The sequence below is a fragment of the Leucoraja erinacea genome, chromosome 4, assembly GCF_028641065.1.
Source record: "Leucoraja erinacea ecotype New England chromosome 4, Leri_hhj_1, whole genome shotgun sequence".
Lineage (NCBI taxonomy): Eukaryota > Metazoa > Chordata > Chondrichthyes > Rajiformes > Rajidae > Leucoraja > Leucoraja erinaceus.
In genome coordinates this window covers 50,066,728-50,093,465 of record NC_073380.1, presented here as the reverse complement: position 1 = coordinate 50,093,465, position 26,738 = coordinate 50,066,728, and the positions used below count along the sequence as shown (strand labels likewise).

Genomic DNA, 26,738 nt, shown 5'->3' with positions numbered 1-26,738 from the left:
TTTCAGGTTGATTCCCTTGTTCAGACATCCTAACCGAAACATCACCTATTCCTTTTCTCCAGAGATGTTGCCTGACCCGCTGAGTTACTCCAGATTTTTTGCGTATATATTTGTAAGCAGTATTCTTATCATCAATCGAAATGTGTGAATAGTCAACAAAAAAAACGCAATATTAATTCTTCATGTTAGTATTAGTTGCAAACGCGTGTTTAAATATAGGTAGACATACTAACTTTGAAGATTAATAGCTTAAGTGCGACCTGGGAATTTATTCCAGAAATTATAAGATTTATTTGGACGATTTTTTAAATATCAGTGGTCTATACTACAGCCACTCCAAAGACGTACAGGATTGTTGGTTAATTGGCTTGGTACAATTGTAAATTGTCCCCAGTGCGAGTAGGATAGTGTTGGTATGCGGGGATCGTTGGTTGGTGCAGACTCGGTGGGCCGAAGGGCCCGTTTCCGCGCTGTATCTCTAAACTGAAATTGGCTGATTTCCCTTGTTGTAAGGAGGAAATCCTGAATTACTGCAAAAGCAGTCACACAAATATGGAAAAGCAGAAACCCTCACGATTCCAGCATCTGCAGTCTTTTGTGTCTACAGCAAAGCTTTGTGTCTGATGATCAAAGTCAACAACTCAAATTAAAACTTCAATATTCTCCCACTTTCAAGTTTCGGTGTGGAATTAATTCAGGGACAGTGGAGTGGAAATGATTAATGGTTTACCAGGTGCATCCAGAAAAAGATTGTCAATTCGATGAGATGGGGTATAATTTACTAGCATCCTACATGATGCATGATCATCTCTGACACATGTTCATTAAGTAATCAACATATTTAGCAAGGTACAGTTCATATGCACACAATACCCAATGTGCATATTCAGGGTTTCCATGATTAATAATTGACAAATGTAGGACTCAGCACAAAAAAGCCTTTGTTTACAAGTACACTGTGTATATAGGCAAAGCCTGGTACATATATATAAGGCAATGCCTAACTTAAATGTATGCAAAATATGCAGCATATATAGTGTTTATCGTACATGTGCACATATGATATTGGGTGAGCAGAGTTCATATGTATTTTTTATATTACTCAGGATCTCTGTGTTGTTGGAAATGTATTGACCATCAATAGTTACCTTTGAGAATGCAGAGCTGCCTCTAAAATCATTGCAGGCCTTCTCGATACACAGAAAAATAGAGAGTGGAGATTCGACTCTCCTTCACCATTCAATGTGATTCCTTCAGGTGCGCCAGTTTCCTCCCACATCCCAAAGACTTGCAGGTTTGCAGGCCAACTGGCCTCTGTAAATTACCCCTAGTGTGCAGGGAGTGGATGCGAAAGCAGGGTGACATAGAACTAGTGTGATCAATGGTCCTATGTCCACTTCAAGTTTACTCCACTTTCTATCTGCCCCGTGATATAAACCTTTTTGTCCTGTTGATTTCTACACTGCCAAACTCAGCCTGCTACTTAATTTAGCTATTAATATGCTTCCCTTTCGGATCTAATACTGTGTGAATTTCCTTCGTAAGCCACGGTCGAGTCATCTTTCCTGACTTATTGCAAAATGGCCTGTTGCTGAGCTGTATAGCACTATGACTCTAATTGTAAGTCATGGATTCATTCTTCAAATATTATCCATTACCCATCTACTTGTAAGTTGCCCAATTTATCATAGCCTCACACCGTTGCAATTTCCTGTTCATATCTGGGAAATCCCATTTCATATTCTATCTCCATCTTAATGAAGCTTTCTATATAATTTCATGGTTGCTTTCCCCTGAGAGACCACATGCCAGGAATGGTAATTATTTCATTCTTATTGCCCAATACCCTGCAATAGACTGCAGATGCTGGTTTATACCGAAGATAGACACAAAGTACTGGAGTAACTCAACGGGTCAGGCAGCATCTCTGGAGAAAAACAATGAGTGATATTTTAGGTTGGAACATTTCTTTAGATGGATGATCCTTCCGGCCTGAAGAAGGGACCCGGCCCAAAACGTCACCTATTCCTTTTCTCTAGAGATGCTGCCTGACCCGCTGACCCGCTGAGTCACTCCAGCACTTTGGGTCATTGACTGCTCTCAGGTTGGGTCCTTAATGCACACAAGGAATTCATCCACAGAGAATGAGAAGGTTAAATCGGAAGTGGCAGTGATGCAGTTGAACAAAGGGGACTATGAAGGCATGAGGGAGGAGCTGGCCAAGGTAGACTGGAAAGGGATCCAAGCAGGAATGATGGTGGAACAACAATGGCAGGAATTTCTGGGCATAATCCGGGAGACGCAGGATCATTTCATTCCAAAAAGGAAGAAAGATTCTAAGGGGAGTAGGAGGTAACCGTGGCTGACAAGAGAAGTTAGGGATAGAATAAAACTAAAAGAAAAGATGTATAACACAGCAAAGAGTAGCCGGAAGCCAGAGGATTGGGAAACTTTCATAGGACAACAGAAGGAAACAGAACGGGCAATACGGGCTGAAAAGATGAAGTACGAGGGGAAGCTGGCCAGGAATATAAAGAAGGACAGTAAAAGCTTCTTTAGATATGTTAAAGGAAAAAAAGTAGCAAAGTCAAATGTGGGTCCCTTGAAGGCAGACACAGGTGAAATTATTATGGGTAACAAGGAAATGGCAGAAGAGTTGAACAGGTACTTCAGATCTGTCTTCACTAAGGAAGACACAAACAATCTCCCAGATGTACTGGAGGACAAAGGGGGTAGAGGAACTGAAAGAAATTTTAATTAGGCGAGAAATAGTATTGGGTAGGCTAATGGGACTGAAGGATGATAAATCCCCTGGGCCTGATGGTCTGCATCCCAGGGTCCTCGGGCAGGTGGCTCTAGAAATAGTGGACGCATTGGTGATCATTTTCCAATGTTCAATAGATTCAGGATCAGTTCCTGTGGAATAGAGGATAGCTAATGTTATCCCACTTTTCAAGAAAAGAGCGAGAGAGAAAATGGGGAATTACAGACCAGTTAGCCTGACTTCGATGGTGGGAAAGATGCTGGAGTCAATTATTAAAGAGGTAATTATGGGGCATTTGGATAGCAGTAAACGAATGAGTCCAAGTCAACATGGATTTATGAAAGGGAAATCATGCTTGACTAATCTTCTGGAATTTTTTGAGGATGTGACAAGTAAAATTGGTGAAGGGGTGCCAGTGGATGTAGTGTATCTAGACTTTCAGAAAGCCTTTGATAAGGTCCCGCACGGGAGACTGGTGACTAAAATTAGAGCACATGGTATTGGGGGCAGGGTGTTGACATGAATAGAAAATTGGTTGGCAGACCGGAAGCAAAGAGTAGTAGTGAACGGGTCTTTTTCAGAATGGCAGGCAGTGGCGAGTGGAGTGCCGCAAGGCTCGGTGTTGGGGCCACAACTGTTCACCATATATATTAATGATTTGGAAGAGGGAATTAGGAGCAACACTAGCAAGTTTGCGGATGACACAAAACTGGGTGGCAGTGTGATGGGGTTAGGTTAGGTAAGGGGGAGGTACAGCGAGACCTGGGCGTCCTTGTACACCGGTCACTGAAAGTTGGCGTGCAGGTACAGCAGGCAGTGAAGAAAGCTAATTGAATGTTGGCCTTCATAACAAGAGGATTTCAGTATAGGAGTAAAGAGGTTCTTCTGCAGTTGTATAGGGCTCTGGTGAGACCACATCTGGAGTATTGTGTACAGTTTTGGTCTCCTAATTTGAGGAAGGACATCCTAGTGATTGAGGCAGGTTCACGAGATTGATCCCTGGAATGTTGGGACTGTCATATGAGGAAAGATTGAAAAGACTAGGCTTGTATTCACTGGAGTTTAGGAAAATGAGGGGGGATCTTATAGAAACATATACAATTATAAAAGGATTGAACAACCTAGATGCAGGAAAAATGTTCCCAATGTTGGGCGAGTCCAGAACCAGGGGCCACAGTCTTAGAATAAAGGGGAGGTCATTTAAGACTGAGGTGAGAAAAAACTTTTCTCACCCAGAGAGTTGTGAATTTGTGGAATTCCCTGCTACAGAGGACAGTGGAGGCCAAGTCACTGGATGGATTTAAGAGAGAGTTAGATAGAGCTTTAGGAGCTAGTGGAATCAAGGGATACGGGGGAGAAGGCAGGCACGGGTTATTGATTGGGGACGATCAGCTATGATCACAATGAATGGCGGTGCTGGATCGAAGGGCCGAATGGCCTCCTCCTGCACCTATTTTCTATGTTTTTAATGTTTAGTGTTATTGCTAATTTGGTTTGGCCAATCTATATGTAGATAAATAAAAACATAGAAAGTAGGTGCAGGAGTAGGCCATTCAACCCTTCGAGCCAGCACCGTCATTCAATATGATCATGGCTGATCATCCAAAATCAGTACCCTGTTTCTGTTTTCTTCCCATAATCCCTTGTTTCCATTAGTCCTAAGAGCTATATCTAAGTCTCTTGAAAACATCCAGTGAATTGGCCTCCACTGCCTTCTGTGGCAGAGAATTCCACAGATTCACAACTCTCCGTTTGTCCTCATCTCAGTCCTAAATGGCCTACCCCTTATTCTTAATCTGTGACCACTGGTTCTGGTCTCCTCCCAACATGGGCAACATTTTTCCTGCATCTAGCCTGTCCAATCCCTTAAGATTGTTATATGTTCCTATAAGATCCCCTCTCATCCATCTAAATTCCAGTAAATGTAAGCCCAGTTGGTCCATTCCTTAATGTCATCATCAACATCATCATCATCTTTGTTGAAACCATCAACCGGCACGGTGCCTTACAATGCTATGTACGACAATGATCGCAACTTCTACTGAAGTGTGGATTGCTAGGGGCTCATCCGCCCTTTGACAGGTCTTGTTTTTGGTCTTGCCATGGGTCCACAGCCCCCTCCTCATCTGGCAAACCAGGTGGGGGAGACGGTTTAGTCGCCGACTATCCAACCATGGAGCAGGTAGCACGAGGTTACATGGTACCCATGGTGGGGGGATCTCCCCCCGATCTGACATATGTCATCTATGACTATTGTTATACCCCTATTTCATAATTTTCCAATTCACTGTTTAATTACTTCACCTACATTACCACAACTATTTGGGAGCCTGTTAACAATGCTTACCATTTTCTGCCCTTCGATGTTTCTTAGCTCCAACTAAACAGACTATGGGATTTTCTGAGTCAATGCTCCTCCTCTGATTTCCTCCTTAACAATTTGAACCAACTCCCATCCCTTCTGGTGAAGGTAATCTCACAGTGCTGTTCCAGAATTGAAACCCATTGAGGATGAAGAACCAGAAATGTATCTCCAAGTACAAGATGATGTACGACTTGGAGGGGAAGTTATTGCTGGTTGCGATCCCACACACACATCAAATACCTTTGGTCCGAGAGGCAATGGGTTTGAAATGTACTGTTGCAATAACCTAAGTGAGTAACTCAGTGCATTTTATAGGTGGTACACATTTCAGCCACTCTGCATGAGTGGTACAGAGAATAAATGTCTCGTGAGGGCTGGAGATTGTCAGTACCTGCCTCTTTAAATAGTTAAATGCTGTCTTGATGTTACAGGCTCACTGCAAACTCTTTGACTGAGCCAGTGACAAAATCTGGAGCAGAGTGATCTTGATAAAACCCAAACCAATGTGCAGGAAGGAACTGCAGATGCTGTTTTAAACCGAAGATAGACACAAAATGAACTGGAGTAACTCAGCGGGACAGGCAGCATCTCTAGTCATTGTGTTGAGTTTCACTGTCTGCATAACTCATTATCACCTAGCTGAACACCAACAATGGACCATTGTGGGCTCCACCTTTCCTTGATCATTGTTACTTTTTGCATATCTTTCATTAATTATTCTATATCTCTCCATATCACCGTATATTTTACTCGTTTCCTTTACACCTGACTCTCAGACTGAAGAAAGGTCTTAACCCAAAATGTAACATTCCTTTTTTCCAGAGATGCTGCCTAACCCGCTGAGTTTCTCCAGTTTTTTGTGTCTATCTTCGGTTTAAAACCCAGACCAAGACCTATTCCCCATTCAATATTACCCTGAATATCTAATGGCCCAGCCCAACCCTTAAGATCCCAATAGCTTTCCAATAGATACTAGCTCTCTCCCCCAGCACCAGCATGTGAGGTGGACCTTTTTATTTGTGTTTCTTCACAATGCTTCACTTTGGACCTTGGGTACGAGAGAATTTTACAACAAGAGACCCTTAAAATGTACCCACCATCTTTCATGACCTTCCAGAAGAAAGTTTTAATATGATTCTTATGTAGTAACGCAAGCACTGGCATGGGTTGAAATGTGATGAATTGAGTATAAATTGCTTAGCTGTTGCAAATTAGGCATGTCTTGGCTGTATTTTTGTGCACTAACCAATAGAGGTCTGTGTTTTGTGTTTTTAGTTAACAGCCCCTTTCCTCGTTGAACAGGCAACTTTGGCTCAGAACTTGTTAAAAGACCAGCTGATTTAAAGAAACTTCTAATAGTTACAATGGGAGATTCTGAGATAATTAGGATCAGATGGTCATCAGCAGTAACTTGCCTGGAGCTGATTAAATCACAGGGACATCAAGAAAATCAAAATACCCATCAATGTTCATGTTAAGTATCCCACAAACAGACGTAGCTTTTAGCAGATGAACAACACGAGGAGTTCAAGCATATAGTTCAGTAAAAATTAACAATACTTTTTTGATGTTTAACATTTTCACTTGCATTTTCCCCTTGTCATGTAGTGACAGGGAATATGTTGTTCCTTAATGGATATGATTGGGGCAAGCTGTGTGCATATGGTGGATGAAATAATTACATTGACGATGCAAAGTATCCATTATCTCATTGATTTTTCTTTTGCTCCTCAAAGCCTAACAAGATCCAGAAAAAAATCTGATCCGTGCAACTCAAGAGTAATCTCCCTAGGCTCCAGACAGTGACCCGGAGCCATCTGGTAAGAAAGGATTTCCACAGTCTTGTCTATGAAATGGTGAAGTTTCATGCATTGCAACACATGCTTGAATGATGTAATTAATGAATTCCATGCACCAGGATCCCATTAAAAATTCTACATCTCACCAATCCCAAGATGACCGGATTGCCTAATTTTATGACCACACCTGCTATCAATTTGCTTCCAGATTTTGCACGGGCCAATTGTTAGGCTTTGGCAGTGCTTCATCATGTGTATTTTTGTTCTGAGTTTTCAATTTAATACAAAACATATCCGAAGATGCAATTTTAAAAAGTAACCTTTCAAAAAGAAACTCTTGACTTGAACAGGTTAACACTAAGTCATCTCAGACTGATGTACCTCCTTCTGAAGCATATTGTTTGGTGATCTTACAAGGGCTGCCATATTTTCTCTTCAAGACGTGAACTTGCACTAAATATAAATTCAACACCAAGGACATCTACTGCTTCTTGTTTTCAATAGAAACTACACCCTCAAAGGTTATTCAAGGTCAGAGAATGTCTTCCTCAAAAATTAATGATGATGCATTAGTAACTGTACTATTTAAGCAATGGCTTTAATTGGGAATCTGAGTGCAAATAATAATTTCCTGTGCATGACTTCACTTGTCATGACACACTGACACACAGAAGGCTGTGGAGGCCAAGTCAAGGCAGAGATAGATAGATTCTTGATTAGTATGGGTGTCAGGGGTTATGGGGAGAAGGCAGGAGAATGGGGTTAGGAAGGAGAGATAGATCAGTCTTGATTGAATGGCAGAGTAACTTGATGGGCCAAATGGCCTAATTATGCTCCTATCACTTACAAACTGTTGAATATGACTATTTTACTGACTGCCTATATTGTTGACCAACTATATCCAAATATAGTGATAAAAAACAGTGATCATGATGTCACCCACTAATAAAGGTGTAACTTGACATGTTCGTGATCGACTACAGATATAAAAAGCAATAGTATTTCAGTACTTGAATGCAATAACAAAAATACCTTTCCACTAATGATAATTGATAAAAGTGCAAGGAATCGACGTTGAGTAAAACAATGGGCCGGTTATTTTTTTTTAAAGGTACAACGTGGTAGAATGTTAGCAAACAATTAGTAATTTTATAAAACACCTTAGCAGCTTCAATAATGTAATCTCCTCACAGACGTTTTACCATTTTTATCATCCCCCTTGAAGGTAAAACCAGCCATGGATATCGGAATCATACAGTGTGGAAACAGGCCCTTTAGTCCAAATTGTCCATGCCAACCAAGGTGGCCCTTAATGTTAGTCCCACATTGCCTCTTTTCTCTCAGAGTTAATTAGTGAAATGTCCCGTTAACATTCCTCTGTGCAAACCATTGATGCTGGCTGCTACACTCCACTCGCCAAACTCCAATCTATGCTGTTTCCTAAACTGATCTTATTGAATTGTTGTCAAAGGCATGGATCCTGATTTGTATCTCCTTCCTCATAGTCCTTGATTCCTTATTCACATTCCAGTTAGCTTTACATCATTAGGGGGAAGATGGTTGAGTCGATTATTAAGATGTAATAGCAGCGTATTTGGAAAACAGTGACGGGATCGATCAAAGTCAGCATGGATTTATGAAGGGGAAATCATGCGTGACTAATCATCTGGAATTTTTTGAGTATGCAACAAGTAGAATGGATAAGGAAGAACCAGTGGATGTGTTGTATTTGGATTGTATTCAAAAAAGCCTTTAACAAGGTCCCACATAAGCGATTACTGTGCAAAATTAGAGTACATGGTATTGGGGTTAGGGAATTGACATGGATAGAGAACTGGTTGGCAGACAGCAAGCAAAGAGTAGGAATTAACGGGTCCTTTTCAGAATGGCAGGCAGCAACTAGAGGGGGGACAAGGCTCAGTGCTGGGACTCCAGTTATTCACAATTTTGTTAACGATTTGGATGAGGGAATTAAATGTAACATCTCCAAGTTTGCAGATGACATAAAGCTGGGTGGCTGGGTGCGAGGAGGATGCTATGAGGCTGCAGGTTGACTTGGATGGGTTGGGTGAGTGGGCAGATGCATGGCAGATGCAGTGTAATGTGGATAAATGTGAGGTTATCCACTATGGTGCCAAGAGCAGGAAATCAGATTATTATCTGAATGGTGTCGGATTAGGAAAAGGGGACGTTCAACGAGACCTGGGTGTGCTTGTACATAAGTCACTGAAAGTAAGCATGCAGGTACAGCAGGCAGTGAAGAAAGCTCATGGCATGTTTGCCTTCTTTGCAAAAGGATTTGAATTTAGGAGCAAGGAGGTCCTACTGCAGTAGTACAGGGCCCTGGTGAGACTACAACAGGAGTATTGTGTGCAGTTTTGGTCTCCTAATTTGAGAAAGGATATTCTTACTATTGAGGGAGTGCAGCGTAGGTTCACCAGGTTAATTTGCGGGATGGCAGGACTGACATATGAGGAAAGAATGGGTCAACTGGGCTTGTATTCTGGAATTTAGAAGGATGAGAGGCTATCTTATAGAAACATACATTTTTTAAGGGATTGGACAGGCTAGATGCAGGAAAAATGTTCCCAATGTTGTGGGAGTCCAGAACCAGGGGTCACTGTTTAAGAATAATAGGTAGGCCATTTAGGACTGAGATGAAGAAAAACATTTTCACCCAGAAAGTTGTGAATCTGTGGAATTCTCTGCCACAGAATGCGATGGAGGCCAATTCACTGGATGTTTTCAACAGAAAGTTAGACATAGCTCTTTGGGCTAACGGAATCAAGGAATATGGGGAGAAAGCAGAAACAGGGTACTAATTTTGGATGATCAGCCATGATCATATTGAATGGTGGTGCTGTCTCAAAGGGCCAAATGGCCTAGTCCTGCATGTATTTTCTATGTTTCTATGATATTCTGATGAAGTGTTTGACACAAAGCATTAACTGCTTCTCTTTCCCCAGATACTGCCCAATCTTCTGACCCCCCACCCCAACATTTTACATTATTATTTCATATTTCTGTTGTTCTTATAAACATTTTCACCACTTACAAAGTTATTGGATGGAAAGTTAACAAAGTTCAAAACAAAATTAAAACCCAGACAGAACCAATAGATCTTTGTGGCTGTGAAATTATTAAAAACATGTTTCAAAGGAGCTGAATGTGAAAAACAGACCTTGAAGCATTAGTAAGCCATGCTTTCACTCAACAGAACCTAATGATCCAGAAGATTAAGATGCATGGCATTCCCAGTGACTGGTATGGATTCGGAACTGGCTTACTGATGGAAGATAGAGGGTGTGGTAGAAGGGCATTATTCAGGCTGGATGTCTGTAACCAATAGTGTTCCACTGGGATTTGTATTGGGACATCTACAGTAAATGACTTGGATAGTATAACCTGAACCAAAATTCTCTGGAAGATGCAAGTGACAAACACATACATTGTACATGTGTATACAGAGCCTTGGCATCTTCTCTATCTAGTGAGCCTCATGTTAGTGGTAGGGAGGCTATTGGAGAGGATTCTGCAGGGTAAGATTTATTTCCATTTGGAAATGAATGGGCTAATTAGGGACAGTCAGCATGGCTTTGTACACAGCAGGTCATGCCTGACTAACTTGATCGAGTTTTTTGAGGAGATGTCAAAGGTGATCGAAGAGGGTAAGGCGGTGAGAGTGACCATAATATGGTTGAGTTCTTCATTAGGATGGAGAGTGACATTGTTAATTCAGAAACAATGGTTCTGAACTTAAAGAAAGGTAACTTTGAGGGTATGAGACGTGAATTGGCCAAGATTGACTGGCAATTAATTCGAAAAGGGTTGACGGTGGATATGCAATGGAAGACATTTAAAGACTACATGGATGAACTACAAAAATTGCTCATCCCAGTTTGGCAAAAGAATAAATCAGGGAAGGTAGTACATCCATGGATAACAAGGGAAATCAGGGATAGTATCAAAGCGAAGGATGATGCGTACAAATTAGCCAGAAAAAGCAGCATACCGGAGGACTGGGAGAAATTCAAAGACCAGCAGAGGAGGACAAAGGGCTTAATTAAGAAAGGGTAAATAGATTATGAAAGAAAACTGGCAGGGAACATAAAAACTGACTGCAAAAGTTTTTATAGATATGTGAAAAGAAAGAGATTAGTTAAAACAAATGTAGGTCCCTTGCAGTCAGAAAAAGGTGAGTTGATCATGGGGAACAAGGATATGGCAGACCAATTGAATAACTACTTTGGTTCCGTCTTCACTAAGGAAGACATAAATAATTTGCCGGAAATAGCAGGGGACCGCGGGTCAAAGGAGTTGGAGGAATTGAGTGAAATCCAGGTTAGCCGGGAAGTGGGGTGGGGGTAAATTGAATGGATTAAAGGCCGATAAAACCCCAGGGCCAGATAGGCTGCATCCCAGAGTACTTAAGGAAGTAGCTCCTCAGAAATAGTGGATGCATTAGTAATAATCTTTCAAAACTCTTTAGATTCTGGAGTAGTTCCTGAAGATTGGTGGGTAGCAAATGTAACCCCACTTTTTAAGAAGGGAGGGAGAGAGAAAATGGGGAATTACAGACCAGTTAGTCTAACATCGGTAGTGGGGAAACTGCTAGAGTCAGTTATTAAAGATGGGATAGCAGCACATTTGGAAAGTGGTGAAATCATTGGACAAAGTCAGCATGGATTTACGAAAGGTAAATCATGTCTGACGAATCTTATAGAATTTTTCAAGGATGTAACTAGTAGCGTGGATAGGGGAGAACCAGTGGATGTGGTGTATCTGGACTTCCAGAAGGCTTTCGACAAGGTCCCGCATAAGAGATTAGTATACAAACTTAAAGCACACGGCATTGGGGGTTCAGTATTGATGTGGATAGAGAACTGGCTGGCAAACAGGAAGCAAAGAGTAGGAGTAAACGGATCCTTTTCACAATGGCAGGCAGTGACTAGTGGGGTACCGCAAGGCTCAGTGCTGGGATCCCAGCTATTTACAATATATATTAATGATCTGGATGAGGGAATTGAAGGCAATATCTCCAAGTTTGCGGATGACACTAAGCTGGGGGGCAGTGTTAGCTGTGAAGAGGATGCTAGGAGACTGCAAGGTGACTTGGATAGGCTGGGTGAGTGGGCAAATGTTTGGCAGATGCAGTATAATGTGGATAAATGTGAGGTTATCCATTTTGGTGGCAAAAACGGGAAAGCAGACTATTATCTAAATGGTGGCCGATTGGGAAGGGGGAGATGCAGCGAGACCTGGGTGTCATGGTACACCAGTCATTGAAGGTAGGCATGCAGGTGCAGCAGGCAGTAAAGAAAGCGAATGGTATGTTAGCTTTCATTGCAAAAGGATTTGAGTATAGGAGCAGGGAGGTTCTACTGCAGTTGTACAGGGTTTTGGTGAGACCACACCGGGAGTATTGCGTACAGTTTTGGTCTCCAAATCTGAGGAAGGACATTATTGCCATAGAGGGAGTGCAGAGACGGTTCACCAGACTGATCCCTGGGATGTCAGGACTGTCTTATGAAGAAAGACTGGATAGACTTGGTTTATACTCTCTAGAATTTAGGAGATTGAGAGGGGATCTTATAGAAACTTACAAAATTCTTAAGGGGTTGGACAGGCTAGATGCAGGAAGATTGTTCCCGATGTTAGGGAAGTCCAGGACAAGGGGTCACAGCTTAAGGATAAGGGGGAAATCCTTTAAAACCGAGATGAGAAGAACTTTTTTCACACCGAGAGTGGTGAATCTCTGGAACTCTCTGCCACAGAGGGTAGTTGAGGCCAGTTAATTGGCTATATTTAAGAGGGAGTTAGATGTGGCCCTTGTGGCTAAGGGGATCAGGGGGTATGGAGAGAAGGCAGGTACGGGATACTGAGTTGGATGATCAGCCATGATCATATTGAATGGCGGTGCAGGCTCGAAGGGCCGAATGGCCTACTCCTGCACCTAATTTCTATGTTTCTATGTTTCTATGTGAGTGTTCTATACCTGGTTTCAGTTGGGTATTTGATAAAGACCCCATGGTAGGATGATCCAGAAGATTGATATGGGTGGCATTCACAATGATTTGGTTAAATGGATTCAGAACTGGCTTCTTCATAGAAGACAGAAGGTTGTGGTGGAAGAGTGTTATTCGGGCTGTAGGTCTGTAACCAGTGGAGTTCTGCGTAGGTCTGTAACCAGTGGAGGGATCCACGTTGGGACCTCTGCTGTTTATGATAAATGTACAAATGACTTGGACATAAAGTTTGATGGGTTGGTTGGTAAGTTTGCAGATAACCTCAGGATTGCTGGAGTTACGGACTGTGAGATTATACAGCGGGATGTAAATCAGCTATTTAAATGGGAGAAAGAGCAGCTGGATTTGAATCCGAGCAAGTGCAAGGTGTTGCACTTTGTAAAGTCAAATGTAATGGGAAAGTATACGGTTAATGGCAAGACCTTTAAAAGCATTAATGTACAGAGGGATATTGGGGTCCAAGCGCATAGCCCCCCGAGAATGGTAACGCAAGTAGATAGATTAATAAAGAAACCTATGATGTATTCTTCAGTCTGAAGAAGGGTCACGACCCGAAATGTCACCCATTCCATCTCTCCAGAGATGCTGCCTGTCCCGCTGAGTTACTCCAGCTTTTTGTGCCTATCTTCAAGACATATGAAGGTACACAAAATTGCTGGAGAAACTCAGCGGGTGCAGCAGCATCTATGGAGCGAAGGAAATAGGCGACGTTTCGGGCCAAAACCCTTCTTTCAAGACATATGGTATGCTTGCCTGCATTGGTTTTGGCGAGTTTAAGAGTCAGGAAGTCATGACGCAAATCTATAAGACTTGTGTACAGTTCCATTCACCCCATTACAGGAAGGATGTAGAGGATTTGGAGTGGATGCAGAAGAGAATGATGCCTGAATTAGGGTGTATTAGCAAGAAGGAGGTATAAAACTTGGATTGTTTTTGCTTCACGGCTGGAAGTTGAGAGGAGACTTGATAGAAGCAGATAAAATGATGAGAGGCATAAGTCGGATAGACAGCAGAACCTTTTAAGCGGAGTGGTAATGTCAAAGACTGGAGGGCAGAGCTTTAAGGTGAAAACGGCAACGTTTAAAGGTGATGTACTGCGCAAGATTTGTTTTATATACAGGGAGGGTAGTAGTGCCAGGAACTCACTACCGGGGGAGGTGGTGGAGGCAGATACAATCGTTAGAAAAGGCATATGGATATGTAACGTATAGGCAGAGATTAGTTTAATCATATGTGGTACAGACTTTGTGGACCGAGGGCATGTTCCATTGCTGTACTTTTCCAGGTTCTACATACAGAATTATATATGAGCAGGTGTAGTGGGTCTCCGTTATAATGTCACACAGGAATGCCAGCACTGCCACTCTTAATAGCCAAAACAAAAAAAATGGTTTTGAACTGAGGAAGCAGCTAAGATTCTGCCACATTATTCAACATCATACAAACATATGAATTATGACAGGAAGCAGGGTATTCAGCCTCTTAAGTCTGTTCTGCGTGTACAAATATCACGGCAGATCTAACCAAAACAAAAACGTACAAACTCCGTACAGACTGTAGCCCATAATCAGGATTGAACGTGGGCCTCTGGTGCTGTAAGGCAGGAACATTACTGCTGCGCCACCGTGCCACCTTTTACTTCCACTAGGCCTTTTGAGGAAGAGAGTTACAAATATGTGCGACTCTCAGGGTGAATTACATGCCAACTCTATTGTAAATGGCCAATCCATTAACTTTTTTTGAACAGTGACCCCAAGCTCTGAGTTATCCTGCAAGAGGAAAGATCTCTCAACATCCATCCTGTCACAGTCCCGCAGGATCTTATGTTTCAGCGCAATCAAATGCACAACCACCATGCATTGAAGTGGAGCCTTCAAAAACCTTGGAGAAATGGTGTTTCATAAACATCAGGGGAGGAGGTCCATGGGGAGGAGCAAATGCCACCGAACACAAGTCGTGCTTCGATCAACCATGGCTGGGTCGCCTGGGCGAGGGAGGGTGTCTGATGTTGGAAGACCCGAAACACCCAATGACCCCAGGTTAAATCACTGATGATGTGTTCAGGAGCATCAAGAGATGCATTTGATCAATAAAAGGTTGATCATGGATATCAGATGTAAACAAGGTTTTAAATGGGAGAGGTTGGAGTGACTCAAGTGATTGTCAAAACCAGACTGATGAATGAGGGAGAAGATGGATTCTCCCATGAAGAAAGATCTATCCATCAAATTTCGCCTCCAGGCAGCCACCAGGCTTGAAAAGGTCAGTCATTGGAGGCAATGCGGTCATGAAGGAAAATCAATAAGAAAAATAACATTCAATTTGAAGGTCTGGCAACCAAAGTGCATGAGTAAGAATATTTATGGAATTTACAGCAAGCACATTTTGGCATCAGTGATTCTGGGTGGCTAATAAGAAAATTATTAGACACCCAACTCTGACATTGAACAGGCACGTACGTACAAGGGGTTTCGCCGGTTCTAAGGCTAAGATTGGTCTGCAGGGGATAATGGTACAGATAAGGAGTATCTGAAAGGGGAAGTGCATGGTGCCTGGATCCTATCTTGGAAGATCGTCCATTTCCACCCTGGCCAGCGTACGAGAACACCATCAGTTACAGGGCTTTCACACCAGAAACATATTATTCTCCATTTCCTCTTGGCTGGCTTCCAAAGACAGGGCAGGATTCTGTTTTTTAAGAAAACTGCAAATATCTCAAGCATAGAAAATACGAAAACAGACATCGGAGACTAATGATTTTGACACTGGGAGAGCCAGCCAAAATGTACATCAGAACTCCAAAACAACAGGAAATCAAAACTGGATGATTATAGAATTAGGAATATGTTACGAGGAAATAATATTTTTAAAAATCAAGTGCCAAAATGGAACAAAACAAGAGGCATTGAAGGCCATCAAATATCAATAGTTACCCCGTTTTAACTTAGGGTAGGAATTGGATGAAAGAAATTTCAGACAAGGGATGCCCAAATCTTCCCCTTTAGGAACATTTAAATCTGCCACTGACTCCAATTCTGGACTTGGCTCAGACACTGAATTGGTTTCATGAACAAAATAAGAATTGGTGTGTATCTAGTTGTTCCTGTGACAACACTGCGAAACACAGCTGTCGTTAGAGTGGTGTCAACTATTGAATATGAATATTGAATGAAAACTATTGTCTGAGCTAGGGTTTCAGAAAAGTGATATAATGTGTGAAACTCTCACTTTAAATATAAAAGACTTTCGGCACAATAAGCATAGGTTTTGTTCTTCCCAAGTCAGGCAATGCCTGAAGAGAACATGTTGAGTTAATTAAAACCAGCATGATGTACTGCCATTTCTCCATCTGTCACTAGAGGTGGTTATGTTGGGAACTAGCATAAATTAAGGATATCATTGCAACATTATAGTATATTGCCTGAGGTTCAATGTTTAATTGAAACAGAAAATAGGTGCAAGAGCAGGCCATCTTCGAGCCAGTACTGCCATTCAATATGATCATGGTTGATCCAGAATCAGTACTCCGTTCCTGCTTTCTCCTCATATCCCTTAATTCTGTAAACCCTAAGAGATATTTCCAACTCTCTCTTGAATCCAAAATTACGATACTTTAATATCAAAATGTCAGATGGACAAGCAATATTTTACTGATTCGATACTTTATATTAAAGATAGAGAGCGAAAACAGACCCTTTCGGCCCACTGAGTCCACGCCGACCAACGATCCCCGCACATTAACGCCATAGAGGGAGTACAGAGAAGGTTCACCAGGCTGATTCCTGGGATGTCAGGTCTTTCATATGAAGAAAGACTGGATAGACTCGGCTTGTACTCGCTAGAATTTAGAAGATTGAGGGGGGATCTTATAGAAACTTACAAAATTCTTAAGGGGTTGGACAGGCTAGATGCAGGACTACCACACCATTCATATTATCGCAACCCGACATGTGCTGCCAGTCAGTACTGCTGCATGGTAGGAGTAGCATGCTGTAGTGTGTTGCACATGTTAATCAATAAATACTGTTATGCCAGATCTGTGAGTATGTGTGATTTACTCAACCCCAAAAGTCAATTCACCTAAAAACCCGCACATCTTTGGAGTGTGGGGGAAACTGGAGCACCCGGAGAAAACCCATGCGGTCACAGGGAGAACATACAAACTCCGCACAGACAGCAATCGTAGTCAGGATCGAACTCTACTGCTGTGCCACCATGCCGCCATTGGATACTTATAAGATGTGCATTTCATGAGCACAACACGTTAAAACATAGCCACAAAATGCTGGAGAAACTCAGCAGGCCAGGCAGCATCTCTGTGGAAATAGATAGAACTCTTACAGATTGCGGAGTCAGGGGATATGGTGAGAAGGCAGGAACGGGGTATGGAATGTGGATGATCACCCATGATCACAGTAAATGGCGGTGCTGGCTCAAAGGGCCAAATGGCCTACTCCTGCACCTATTATCTGTTGCCTATTGAAAGAGGAAGGGTGACATTTCGGGACAGGTCCCATCTTCAGACCCCAAAATGTCACTCATCCTTTTTTTCCAGAAATGTTGCCTGACCCGCAAAGTTACTCCAGCACTTGTGTCTGTCTTCAGTATAGACCAACATCTGCAGTTCATTTCTACACAAGTCAAAACATAACATGTTCCTCAACAGGTGACAAGAGTCTGAATTTCAAGCAACCCAGGAAGAGACTAAATATGTCCAAGTTAATGAACCTTACCTGGTATGGGGTGGCGTGGAAGGAAACCATTAACTTTGTGTCTAATTTTGGGGCTTTGAATTCGGAGTCGGCGAGTAGGTTTCTTCAGTGTGACTATATCTGTGGTGTGCCATTTTACAGTTTCGTTTATCTGATGGATGCAGTTCCAAAGACTACTGACATGTTTGTTCAGCCCATCTTTAATTCGCTGGAGGCTGCCAGAAATATTATCCAGCTTACTGCAAACGTTTTCAATGTGTGCAATCTTGCTGTCAATATGGGAGACTTCCTTCTGGATGCCTTGGGTACCGTGCTTACACTCGTTAATGTCTTTTGCCATCTGACCTGTGAGCTGCTCCAGTTGTTCCTTCATTTCGTTTAACTGGCTCTCATTCCTCTGCAGCTGTGTTTCCAAGTTCCTGTCCTTTTCTTGCAGCTTGTAAATCTTATCCAGGAACTCCTGTTGCCTCTTCGTTAAAGCGGACTCGACGGTTAAGAGTGCTTCAGAGCTCTTGTTCAGACCTTCCCACTGAGTTTGTACGGTATCCTCAATGGAGTTCAAGATAAATTTCAATTTGTTGATTTCTCTGTGTGTCGTTTGCAAGTCTGTATTATCTTGAACCTTCCTGAAACCTTCATGAACTGTGCAGTTCAGAGACGTAAAAAGATGCAAATTTTGCTCAGTTTTTAGGAACAACTCTTTGTCGTTGTTCTTGCAGGTTTCTAAATCCTTCCTGATGTCCCTCATCTCCCTGGCATCAGATGTACAGCCGCTCTGACATACATTTTCCAACTCTTGCAACCTGTTCTCAATATGCTCCATGATATTATTGATTTGATCATTCCTGGAATACAAATCTTTCTGGAGTATCGATTCTAGCTCACTGTCTATCGCAGCAGCAAAAGTTGTGTTGCCAATCAGTGCCAAATCATTGTCATGTTTGGTCCGTAACAATTGGAGCTCTTTCTTCAACAGTCCCTTAACACCATCAACTTCAGTGTCGATATGTCCTCTCAGAGTGTACTCAATGTAAAAGCAGTGCTCCTCGGCATTCCTCTCCGTCACATTTATTCGAGATTCAATTTCTTCCAGTCTCTCACCAAAAATGTTTTCCAGATTAAAGGTCGTAAAACGCTCCAGTTCATTGTCTAATCTAGCGTTCAACGCCTGGTTTGCATCTGCTATTCTGTAGACCCTTATGTCCATGTTATTCAATCGGCGTTTTAAGGTGCTTATGGAAGCACAGCAGTTGTAGTGACCTGGCGATTGCTGCAGAACCTTCCTGATATTATCGATTTCCTTTTTCAGTCCATCCTCTTTCTCGTCAAGTCGTCTTTCCATGTTCTCATACTGCAATTCATTTTCTTCGCACTGATGCTTGAGAGACATTAGCTTGTACTCGCAGGAGTTCTTCAGATCTGCAAACTTCATGTCAATGCCGAGCATCATCTCTTCCCTCAGAGTTTTAAATTTGCCATCAATGTAAGACTGGTAAAAGTCGCCATTGGCAAAAGGAGAATGAGTAGCGATAGGTCCTTGGGCTACTTCCATCAGCTGTTTCAATTGTCCATCATGCCCACTCACCATTCCGTGAAGTTCATCCAACATATCACTCTTATTCTTCAATGTGTCCTTTACTTCTGTTAGCCTAGACATCACCTCACCCATTCCCGATTGATAAACTGTGTCTCCATTCTCATGGGTAGTCTCGAAGCCAACAGCACTGCCAGAGAGCCTTAGATTGTTCAACAATGTTGCAAGTGTTTTGCTGGTATCTTCCTGGACAGTGTGCCTCAGACTGTCCCCCAGTCCTGTTACTGAAGCCTGCATTTTTTCCAGAACCTGGTTAAGACGTTGTACTTCATATTCCAACTGCTGTATTTTCAGGCTTTGCACATCAGTAGATGGTTCTTTATGACGTTGACCATCTGTCGTTTCTGGGTCTGAATAAAATATATAGTCAGTTAGTATTAGGTCTATATAAAAAAATGTACACTCTTATCAAGAGAAGATCTGTTTAGTTTAGTTTAGAGATACAGCCGCGGAAAACGGTCGTTCGGCCCACGGAATCCATGCCGACCAGGGATTCCTGCACACTAACACTATCCTACACACACTGGGGACAATTTCCAATTTTACCAAGTCAATTAGCCCACAAACCTGTATATCTGTGGAGTGTAGGAGGAAACCAGTGCACCTGGCAGGAACCCACGCAGATCACAGAGGAAACATACAAACTCCATACAGGCAGCACCTGTAGTCAGGATCGAACCCGGCTCTCTGATGCTGTAAAGCAGCAACTCTACCGCTGCGCCAACGTGCCACCCAGGCCGTGTTGATCTTTGACGTATTTAAAACCTAATCTGACTTGCATTTGGCACACAAATTAATAACATTTCTAAACAGTTAAATATAAATAAAGCACTACAGTTACGTCCCAGGGATTGATCTAGTGATGTTATTATAAGCAGAAGTGAGGGAATCTGCAAATAGAATATTTGAACTTTCATCAATGTTTCTTTCATGTTCATCCACAAATGTTTCTGCCATTGGAGAAACAAGGAACGGCAGATGCTGGTGTACAAATAAAAGACACAACGTGCTCGAGTAACTCAGGGGGTCAGGCAGCATGTCTGGAGAACATGGGTAGGTGATATTTGAGGTAGGGACCCCTTTCAGTCCGAAGGGTCGTTTTTCTGTCACTAGTAACATGGTACTTAATGCCCAGCAATGGGCACGGTTTCTATAAACCTTTACTCAACCGTACTGAAGGATCTTCACAAGAGGTCATCAAAGTGGTTCACCCACATTCTCAGGGGCAATTAGGGATGGGTAGAAAATACTTGCCTTGACAGCAAAACCCGTTCATTACAGGCCAGTTAGCCTGACTTCAGTGGTGGGAAAGATGCAGGAGTCAATTATAAAAGAGGTAATAATGGGGCATTTGGATAGCAGTAAAAGGATGAGTCCAAGTCAACATGGATTTATGAAAGGGAAATCATGCTTGACTAATCTTCTGAAAAATGTTGAGGATGTGACAAGTAAAATGGATGAAGGGGTGTCATGGATGCAGTGTATCTAGACTTACAGAAAGCCTTTGATAAGGTCCCACATGGGAGACTGGTGACTAAAATTAGAGCACATGGTATTGGAGGTAGGGTGTTGACATGGATAGAAAATTGGTTGGCAGACAGGAAGCAAAGAGTAGTAGTGGACGGGTCCTTTTCAGAATGGCAGGCAGTGGCGAGTGGAGTGCCGCAAGGCTTGGTGTTGGGGCCGCAACTGTTTAACATTTATATTAATGATTTGGAAGAGGGAATTAGGAGCAACACCAGCATGTTTGCGGATGACACAAAGCAGTGGCAGTGTGAACTGTGAAGAGGATGTTAGGAGGTTGCAGGGTGACCTGGACAGGTTGAGTGAGTGGGCAGGTGCGTGGCAGATGCAGTATAATATAGATAAATGTGAGGTTATCCACTTTGGCGGCAAAAACAAGGGGGCAGATTATTATCTCAATGGGGTTAGGTTAGGTAAGGGGGAGGAGCAGCGAGACCTGGGTGTCCTTGTACACCGGTCACTGAAGGTTGGCTTACAGGTACAGCAGGCAGTGAAGAAAGCTAATGGAATGTTGGCCTTCATAACAAGAGGATTTCAGTATAGAAGTATAGAGGTTCTTCTGTAGTTGTATAGGGCTCTGGTGAGACCACATCTGGAGTATTGTGTACAGTTTGGGTCTATCTTCATTGCATTCATATCTTTTATTTAAATTTCTTGGGAAACTATCGGAAAGTCAGTCTCATGAAACTTTTCAGTTCTTAGGTTGAAAGTATTCTTGCAGTGCCTTCAGATGCAGTGTTCCAGGAAACACTAGAGGCCTGAACTAAAGATTCAAGACGTTCAAATACTTCCACAACAGTTAGGACATTTGAAGCTAGGAAATTTGGAATGAGTTTTTAAATTAATAAAAAGTTGGAACAACAGTTAGGATCATAAAACCAGTAAATACCTATTTGATTCACTATTGTTCCTTATGACATTATGAATATCCATAAAGCCCATACCTAAAGGGCCTGTCCCACTGTACGAAGAATTCAAGAGTTCTCCCGAGTTCTCTCCTGATTCAAGCTCGTGTAATGTACGTAGCGGGTACACAGGGGCTCTTACGAGTAAAATGTTACAATCTTTTTCAGCACGAATATTTTGTTCTCCGTGGACATTTTTCACAGTGTTGAAAAAAAGGCACGAGTTTACCGAATTTCCCCGAGTACCTACCGCTACTCGTACGAGCCGCTACGTGACATCCACAAACTCCTACGTACCCGCTACGTACATTACATGAGCTCGAATCAGGGGAGAACTCGGGAGAACTCTTGAATTATCTCGTACAGGCGACAGGCCCTTAAGCCTCGTCTATAGATGACTTCAAAACTACAGTAAACAGGTGAGTCTTAAATGTCCTCTCGAACATCCTCAGAAACTTCTCATTCAAGGACCAGAGGGCCCAACCTCAGAATAAAAACTTACCTTTAGTATTGGGATGAGGAGGAATTTCTCCAGCCAAAATGGGATGAATCTGTAGAATTCATTGTCACGGACAGCTGCGGAGGCCGTCATTGGTTATTTTTACAAAGAAGATAGGGAAGTACTTGATTAGTACGGGTGTCAGGGGTTATGGGGAGAAGACAGCGAAAGATCGATGAGCTATGAATGAATGGTGGAGTAGTAGACTTGATGGGCCTAATGGTCTAATTCTGTTCCTGTGTCTTATGGGTCTTATTTGTACTTAAACCATTGTTATCTACTGGTGAAAGTACACAAAACAGTTAATAGAGTGTAATATCCAAAGAACTTCAGGCCTGGCTTTAATGATTTGTACTTAATAGAGATATTCTCATTTGTCTTACAACACCATTTCTATTTATTGGTCCCAGATTCACGCCTCCAACCCCCCCCCCCCCCCCCCCCCCCCCTCCGCCCTTGATATGCACTCATTAACCTCAATATGAATTCATTGCCACATTGGTTTTGGCTCAATACCACAAAGAAAGGATTATCTGGAGGCATAGCACATTGACTGATGACTTCCATCTGACTCACTCCTTGTACAGTAGATGGAATCTCTGAATCACTTAGATGAGGACACCCAGGAAGGAGCTGGGAAAAATTATTTAACTGTTTACCACAAGGAATGCACAAACAGATCACAGGGCTATTATATCCATCTTCCAATATATCTCTGATAACTACTCTTTCAGATCTCGATTATACATCTGGCTTCAAAACTGCCCATAGAAAATCATGTTCATCTCACACCATGGTTACTGTACTATGGCAGTAATTTAAAACTATTTCGTACTGACAGTGCTAATAGTTACTCTCTGAAACAAAAGATCTGCTCTTGGATTTATTTGAAGATATTTAATATGTGAAAAGCAATTTTGCAATTTTGTAGGACTGTGCCGCTGTAGCCTTTCAACGTGTATTCCAGAAAGAAAGGAGAAACGGAAGAGGGGGGGAGGGGTGAGGGGAGGGGGGGGTGGTGAGGGAAGGGGGGGGGTGAGGGGAGGGAGCGGAGGGGAGGAGAGAATAAAGTCATATACACTGTGAAGGTACAGTGATATTCTTTGTTTTTGCAGACACAGTGCACAAAAGAGTCGCCACGAGGTGCCGACAAAGTAACAAAAGTACCTTTAAATATTGTTCATCCCTTCTATATTTTACGACTGAATGCCTTATCTATTTTGCCAATTATATCTTCAAAAAACTTTTTAAAAAAGAGCTTTATTATGATTCTCCTTTCAGAAATCTCGGCTGACTTGAGCTGATATGTTTTAGGTGTTCTGTTTTCTCATCCTTTATAATGGTTTCTAACATTGTCCCCACTGCTGATGTTAGACTCACAGATCTGTCATTTCCTTAGAGTAGAGATAGTGTGGATACAAATCCTTTGACCAACCGACTCCACACTGGTCATCGGTCACTAATTCTACGTTATCCCACTTTCGCATCACACACACAACGGGCAACCTGCAGAAGTCAATTAACTTACAAACCCGTATGTCTTTAGAATGTGTGAAGAAAGCAGAGCACCTGGAGAATGTACAAACTCCAATAACATCAGCACCTGTAGTCAGGATTGAACCCGGGTCTCAGGCTTTGTGTGGCAGCAACTCTATCACAGCACCACCTTGCTTTCTCTCCCTCGCTCTGGGATTCGATTTACAACCCCACTAATATGCAGAAACTATCCCACAATATATTGAATTCTGGAAAACTATAACAATTTCCATGGCTGCCTCCTCAATTCTCGTGGATACAAATTATTCCACCGGGAATTCATTATTTTTCAGTGCCTTAAGTTTCTCCAGTGTTATTTTCTTACTGATACTAAATTCTTTCAGTTCCTCATCTTCATTAGACTCAGGGTTGCCTGACATTTCTGAATAGATACTGGTGACCAAAGTATTTGTTTAATTGCTGACCTTTTTTTCTGTTCCCCATCGTAAATGTTCCTGCCTCAACTATCAGAGAGCAACACCACAGGCTGCATCTCTGGAGAGAAGGAATGGGTGACGTTTCAGGTTGAGACCCTACCCCAGACTCAAAGTCATGGGAGAGGGAAACAAGAGATATAGACGATGATGTAGAGAGATATAGAACAATGAATGAAAGATAGGCAGAAAAGTAACGATGATAAAGGAAACAGGCCATTGTTAGTTGTTTGTTGGGTGAAAAAGAGAAACTGGTGCAACTTTTGTGGGGGAGGGATGAAGAGAGAGACAATGACTTGAAAACAAGGGATTACTTGAAGTTAGAGAAATCAAGATTGATACCACTGGGCTGTAAGCTGCCTAAGCGAAATATGAGATGCTGTTTCTCCAATTTATGTTTAGTCTCACTTTGACAATGGAGGTGGCCAAGGACAGAAAGGTCAGTGTGGAAATGGGAAGGTAAATCAAAGTGTTTCGCAACCAGGAGATCGGGTAGGTCCAGGCGGATTGAGCGAAGGTGTTCAGCGAAACGATCGCCCAGTCTACTTTTGGTCTCACCGATGTATAAGGTCTCTGGTGTTGTAAGGCAGCAACACTACCAATACGCCACTGTGCCTAAACAGGCCTACTTCCTAGTCTAGCCCTAAACCCAGTCCAACCTTGTCCTAAATAGCCCGATCTATTGATCTACACTAAAATTACACAATTTTCTAGCTGGTCTCAACAAGGCTTGCAATAAGACTTCCTTACTCCTGAAATCAAACTCTCTCATAATACAAACCTGCATAACATTGACACTCCCAATAGCTCGTTGGATCTACATGGATACATAGAAGGTGGAAACACATCTTGCCCACACTGACTTACACATCCCATCTACACGAGTCCCACCTGCCTGCATTTGGCCCATATATCCCACTAAAACTGTTCTATCCATGTACGTCTAAATGGCTCTTAAACATTGTGATAGTACCTGCCTCAACTACCTCCTCCAGCAGATTGTTCCATACACCCACTACCATTTGTGTGAAAAGGTTTACCCTTAGATTCCTATTAAATCTTTCCAGCCTCACTGCAAACGTATGGCTACTCGATTCCCCTACTATGGGCAAGAGACTCTGTGCAACTAACCAATCTAATCCTCTCATGAGTTTGTACACCTCTATCAGATCACCCCTTATCTTCTTGCGCTCCAAGGAATAGAGTCCAAGACTGCTCAACCTCTCCCTATAGCTCAGGGCCTTGAGTCATGGCAACATCCTCGTAAACCGTCTCTGCACCTTTTCCAGCTTGAAAGCAACACGATGGCCTTCAGTGATTTGTGTACAAGCACTCTAGTTTACTTTGAGAATTAACACTATCCAAGTCTCAAAAATAACCTCCTTTTCCGTTATGTGCACCTACTGTAAGTAGATGACCTCACGTTTCTTTCCACATTATATTCCATTTTCCACAACCTCGCCCACTTACTCAGCTTGTTCATATCCCCATGGCACAGAAACACTTGCCTGAATTGTCTGAATGTATCATTCATATTTTCCACAAAAATAAATAAAATACAATTCAACAGGACTATTGAGATAACTCATCGAGTGATACAGCATGGAAACAGGCCCTTTGTTCCATACACCCATTGTGTGAAAAAGTTACCCCTCAGATTTCTATTAAATCTTTTCCCCTTCACCTTAAACTTATGTCCTCTGGTCCTCGATTCACCTAATCTGGACAAGACACTGTGCATCTACCTGATCTATTCCTGTCATGATTTTATACACTATCAAAACCAAATTTTGTTTGAACCTCTGGGTTCAAATGACAACAAATACATTGTATTGTATGGTATTGTATTGTACACTAGGACACTGATTTTATACACTAGTTTTAATACAACTAGTGTTCAAATATTCACAGCATTTCAAAGAAAAAAAGATCGACCCTGACTTTGAAATAAAATATTAGACTTTTGGTGGAATGGTGAATGTAGAAAAAATTATCAAAAATTCCTCTGTCAAAACAGATCAAATTTCTAAAAACAGGATATTACTAACCCTTTGAATAGAATGTTTGATGTTGGTACTTATTAGTCTAATATTGCTCTATTTTAAAATAACTGTATTGCATTGTGTATATCTTAGTAGGGAGAAGGACTAAAGGACTTAACCCTGAAAAAAATTCACGAGCAATAGCTAGACCAATGAGCCAACCAGGTTATTTTTCTGGTAACCATATCTCACAGAGAATCTAGATCCATTGGAATGCATGTATAGGAAAAATAGGTCCACAGGGGATATCATCTCCTTTGCACCACATTCAGCTATGGATCATCACAGACTATAAGAGCATCCATATCAAGATGCTATTCACTCAATGCCATTACACTGAATGAGCTCATCCCTAAACTCTCGACCTTGCCCTTGGGGCCTTCATCTGGACCTCAGTTGTTAGAATTGGTCGTAAGATTTCCAGCACCCTGTCCCTCAGTACTGGTGCTACTGAAGATCGTGTGCTCAGTTCCCTATTCTCTAATTGTACTTTTCTTTTTGCATTACATCTTTCCACCATTCTGCAGTTTTGCAATCG

General features: G+C 42.1%; 1 protein-coding gene across 1 annotated transcript in view; it reads right to left on the bottom strand.

Moving 5' to 3' along the window:
* Positions 1 to 26,738, bottom strand: part of LOC129696364 (EMILIN-2-like) — a 67,692-nt gene that overhangs the window by 28,362 nt on the left and 12,592 nt on the right. Inside the window, exon 4 of the mRNA XM_055634201.1 lies at positions 17,688 to 19,610. Within this exon, the coding sequence (XP_055490176.1) occupies positions 17,688 to 19,610 (1,923 nt within the window). The remainder of the gene's footprint in view (positions 1 to 17,687; positions 19,611 to 26,738) is intronic.